Genomic DNA, 5,003 nt, shown 5'->3' with positions numbered 1-5,003 from the left:
TATATATATATCATTTTTGAATGGGATGCAATGCCTTGAAGATCCTTTAGGCCATTAGGTTTTGTAAATTAAACAACTTAAATTTACAATTCCAACAATTTTTTGCTAGATTTTAAAGGAAATTGATCCAAAAATATACTTTAGAAAATCAAAATATAAAATAGGGAGACTACTTGAAATTTTTAACCATAGCAATTTTTTAAAATTATTTTATACACTATATATAAAATAACGAAATTGGTGCCTTTGTGGAAGGGATAGGTAACACGATCGGTGCCTTTGTCAAGGTAGCGGAAGCAACGAAGAAAGGCAAGTATACATCTTACGCAAGATTGTGTGTATACATGAATATAGCTGAACCTCTGCCGGAATACATAGAACTGGAATACCACGATGAAGTTTGGCAACAGCCATTAGATTATGAGCATATCTCCTTTAGATGCAGAAGATGTCATGAGTATGGTCACCTATATAGACAATGCCCTTTAAACAAGGAGGAAGAATACACAAGGAAAAAAGAACAGCAACAAAGGGAAGCAGAGAGAGCCGAGGAGACAGACAAGGGTTTCCAACAGGTTACCAGAAAGAAGAAAGCAGGTAAAGAAGGAATAAGAGCGCAGACACAAACGAAATCACTGAGCATTGAAAGACAGAACAAGTTCCAAATCCTCCAGGAAAACAGTGAAGAGGGTGAGGACAAAGTGGTAGAGGAAGAAGATCCAGAAAATGAACCCATGGAAATAATCAAGGAAACCAGAGAAAAAGACACAGGACCAAGAGAAATGAATGAAGGGGAAACAGCTGAAAAGATAGAAATACTAACTAACCAAACCCAAATGGAGACGGAAAGTCAGAAGGAAAACGAGGCAGAGGAAGAAAGAATTATGAGACAATTAATTCAGGAATGGAAAAACTTGGATGAAAGATTCATACCAGACAGCCAAAAACAATTATATAAGGAGGCTTTTCAAAAATATAAAGAAAGGAATGGGGAGAATATGGATAAACAGGATACCACATCAGGAGAACAGGAAAAAGGTCAGATTGGAATAGGCGGGGCTGGCAAAAGCAGCAGGAAAAGAGGGAGGAAAACAATGAATGAAACGATCCAAACAGTTGGCGAAATATTGATAAATTCAGGTAAAGTGATACCTCTGTCAGAGGTATTTTTCCACTCCTCCAAGAGTTTAAAATGATTATTATCAGCTGGAATATTAGGGGTCTGAATAGTAAGGGTAAGCAGAGATATATGAAAGAGAAACTAAAAAAAGACAGGCCAAGTATCATGATCCTACAAGAGACAAAGATCACCATGCAGCAGATGGAAGGAATAATAAAAAATAGTAAACTCCAATACGAAGTCATGGGACAGGATGCAATCGGTTCAGCGGGAGGCATTGCAATATTGTGGAACCCAAACGAGATAATTTTTGAGAGTTGGACCAGCATGACCAGAATCCTTACAGGCACAGGAAGAATAGCGGGGACGAAGGAAAGGGTCATCATCTCAGGGGTGTATGGTCCTCATACTCCGGGAGACAGAGAAAATTTCATTAAAAATTTGCAAGCAACTCGAAGACTACATCCGGAGACAGCATGGATTGTAGGAGGAGATTTCAATGTAATCCGGTCCCTAAAAGAGAAAAAGGGAGGTATAAGGAAAACAGACCAATATATGGAAATGTTCAATGATATGATAGATGGTCTGAGGCTGGTTGATTTACCAACTATCAACGGAGTCTACACATGGAACAATAGGAGAGGGGGAAAGAATCAGATAGCATCCAGATTAGATCGGTTCTTAGTATCAGAAACAATTATGAACAGAGATGTATTCATAGAAGCAAAGATCATGCCATCTCTTGGCTCTGATCACTGGCCGATTAGACTGGAAGTGGATATTAAGGCTAATCTCGGCAAGAAGCCCTTCAGATTTGAAGCCTTTTGGCTTAGACACCCGGAATTCTTAGAAAAATGGAAGAATGGTGGACGCAAAGCACAGTACAGGGAAAAGGAAAAATGCATACCTTCCAACTTAAACTTAAGGAGCTAAAAGGAAGGATAAAGAAATGGAACAAGGAAGAATTTGGAAATATCATGGAGGAAAAACAGAAGCTGGAAGAAGAAATGGAAGCTTTGCAACAAAGGATAATAAATGAAGGGAGAACAGAGGAAAGTAGCAGAAAAGAAGGGATAATTTTAGGAAAACTGGAGGAGAGGAGAAAGCAGGAAGAAGTCTTATGGAGACAGAAATCTAGAATAAAATGGCTTAGGGAGGGGGAAAGGAACACTAGATTTTTTCATCAAGCAATGATACAACACAGGCAAAGGAACAGAATATTTTCTATCAAAAACGAGAGTGGAGAGAGGATTGTTGATCAGGAAGGGATTGAAAAAGTGTTGATGGAATATCACAAAGGAATATTGACTGAACCTCACATGGACAGGTCTGAAGCTATAAAGGAAGTTTGCACGGCCATTCCCAGGGTTGTAACTGAAGACCAGAATAGAGCCCTAATGAGAGCACCTAGTTTGGAAGAGGTGGAGGAAGTGGTGATGAGCATGAAGAAGGGAACAGTGCCAGGACCGGACGGCTTTACGGTCGATTTCTATCAAGCGGGCTGGCACTTTATGGGAAGGGAAATTCTGGAATTGATAGAAGAATCTCGTATAAACCAAAAGGTATGGCCAGCACTTAACTCCACTTTTTTCACTTTGATTCCTAAAAACGATAATTCAGAGGATGCTAAGGGATTTAGACCCATTGCCCTATGTAATGTTATTTACAAAATAATTGCATCCCTGATGGCCAAAAGACTGAAACCCCTGTTAGACAGTTTGATATCCCCTGAACAAACCGGTTTCGTAGAAGGTAGACAAATTCTAGATGGTCTAGTGGTTACTCAAGAAGTAATTCATTCTCTGAAGGCAAAGAAGCAAAAAGGAATGATGATTAAATTAGACTTGTCGAAAGCTTATGATAGAATCAATTGGCAATACTTGGAAGAAATTTTGGGAAGTTTCGGTTTTGGTAATAGCTGGATAAAGTGGGTTCACAGTCTTATATCAACTCCAAACTTTTCAATATTAGTCAATGGAACTCCCTCGAAAACCTTTAAGGCATCTAGAGGAATAAGACAATGTGATCCCCTATCTCCTTTCCTATTTATTCTTGCAGCAGAAGGTCTGGGCAAGTATCTTAAAAAAGAAAGAGCAGCAAATAAAATCAAAGGGCTAAGACTATGGGGTAATGAATTGCCAATAACCCATCAGCAATTCGTTGATGATATCATGTTATTTGGGGAGCCAACCGTAAAAGAAGTGAGAAATCTGAAGAAGGTTTTGGACTTATTTGCGGATGCATCTGGGATGGAAATCAATAAGGAAAAATCTTGCACCTTTATATTCAATACCATAGAGTCAGTTAAAAGCCACTTGACCAGGATGCTAGGTTTTAAGCAAGGGGAACTCCCAACGAAATACTTGGGAAACGTATTGGATTTCAACTCTAAAAGACAGAAAAACTGGCAAGGATTCCTAGAGAAATTAAAAAACGGAGTGGCTAATTGGGCCTTCAGAACCTTAAACATTGCTGGAAGAATTGTTCTAGTGAAATCAGTGTTGCAGGCAATCCCCATATATCCACTATCGATTATGGCAGTGCCTCAAGGGGTTTGCACCAAGATCAGAGAAATCCTGAGGAAGTTCATTTAGGGAGGTTCGTCCTAACAGAAGAAGTGGGCCTTAGTATCATGGAAACATCTAACGAAACGAAAGGAGGAGGGAGGCTTGGGTCTGCGCGATCTGGATAAACTCAACAAGGTGCTCGGTGCAAAACTTTGGTGGCGATGGCTGAGAGGGGGCAACGACCTATGGAAGCAACTATGGAGGCACAAGTACAATATGCCAGATACTACGGAGGATATTTACCGAATGCAGGAAACCCCGAAGGGCTCGGCAATCTGGGATCTAGCCCGTAAAAATCGAGATATAGTAGATAAGAACGTCTTCTGGGAAATTAGAGGAGGGGAGGCCAAATTCTGGGACGAGAAATGGCAACAAAGGGGGAAAATGAGCAGAATACAAAAAATCCAGAACATACAGGATAAAATAGGAGACAACCATATATACGTCAAAGATTATTGGAAAGAAGACGAACTGGATGGAATATGGCGGAAATGGACAACACCAGAGGAATGGGGCATCGAGATAGATCAAGAACAACAGGAAGCATTCATGGAAGAGGTAGAGTCCAGGAAAGTAAAAGCGCGAACGGGTAGGGATATCCTCAGATGGGGGAAGTCAATGAAAGGATCCTTTACGGTCAAGGAGGCATACTATCTGGCAGACCAATAGGGAACCACTGAACAATACCAAGACTGGAAGGTCATCTGGGGTAAAAACTGGTGGCCGAAAATTACCCTATTCGCATGGCTAGTAGCTAAGGACAAGATCCTGACGTGAGATAAACTTCAAAAGAAAGGTTTCAGTGGGCCTTCAAAATGTTATTTGTGCAATAAGGAAACGGAAACTCAAGATCATCTGTTAATCAAGTGTGTATATGCCAGGAACCTATGGATGGAAACGGGAAACTATTCCAGAAACCTGAGAGGTCTCCGAGAGAAACAAATGAAGTGATTTTCCACTGGCAGAAAGAAAAATTTCAATGTAAAGTAGTCTGAAAGGCTTGGGATCTCATTGCTGGTTTTGTGATTTGGATGGTATGGAAAGAAAGGAACCACAGAGTTTTCCAAGACAAATCTAAAAACACGGTAACAATATGGAACAGAGTAGTGAACTTAACTAGAGAATCAATTCTGGTAGAGAAGTGGGATGCGGAAGACTGGAAAGCAGATCAGGGAGAGGAGCAAATTCTAAAGAACCTAAATTTGAATTATGAAATGGTGCATAACAAAAAAATTGATAGACTTAGTACGAGACCTCAAAGCTATGACAAGTTTGCATACCCCAAAGACAACTTTACGAAGTTAAACTTTGACGGG

At 40.1% G+C, this 5,003-nt stretch overlaps 1 protein-coding gene across 1 annotated transcript; it reads left to right on the top strand.

The window, feature by feature from the left end:
• Positions 1–1,363: 1,363 nt before the first annotated feature.
• LOC149218781 (uncharacterized) lies at positions 1,364–2,053 on the top strand. Its single transcript, XM_089386635.1, has one exon. The coding sequence runs from the start codon at positions 1,364–1,366 to the stop codon at positions 2,051–2,053; it is 690 nt and encodes a 229-aa protein (XP_089242761.1).
• Positions 2,054–5,003: the final 2,950 nt, after the last annotated feature.

The sequence above is a fragment of the Pinus tabuliformis genome, chromosome Q (genome assembly GCF_031772625.1).
Source record: "Pinus tabuliformis cultivar Carrire ecotype Pingquan chromosome Q, CPIR1, whole genome shotgun sequence".
Taxonomy (NCBI): Eukaryota; Viridiplantae; Streptophyta; class Pinopsida; order Pinales; family Pinaceae; genus Pinus; species Pinus tabuliformis.
This window is presented reverse-complemented; position numbering and strand designations above follow the sequence as displayed.

What these genes read in the sequence shown, in the direction of transcription:
- LOC149218781 (XM_089386635.1), top strand. Translation starts at nt 1,364, where the DNA reads ATGGGACAGGATGCAATCGGTTCAGCGGGAGGCATTGCAATATTGTGG.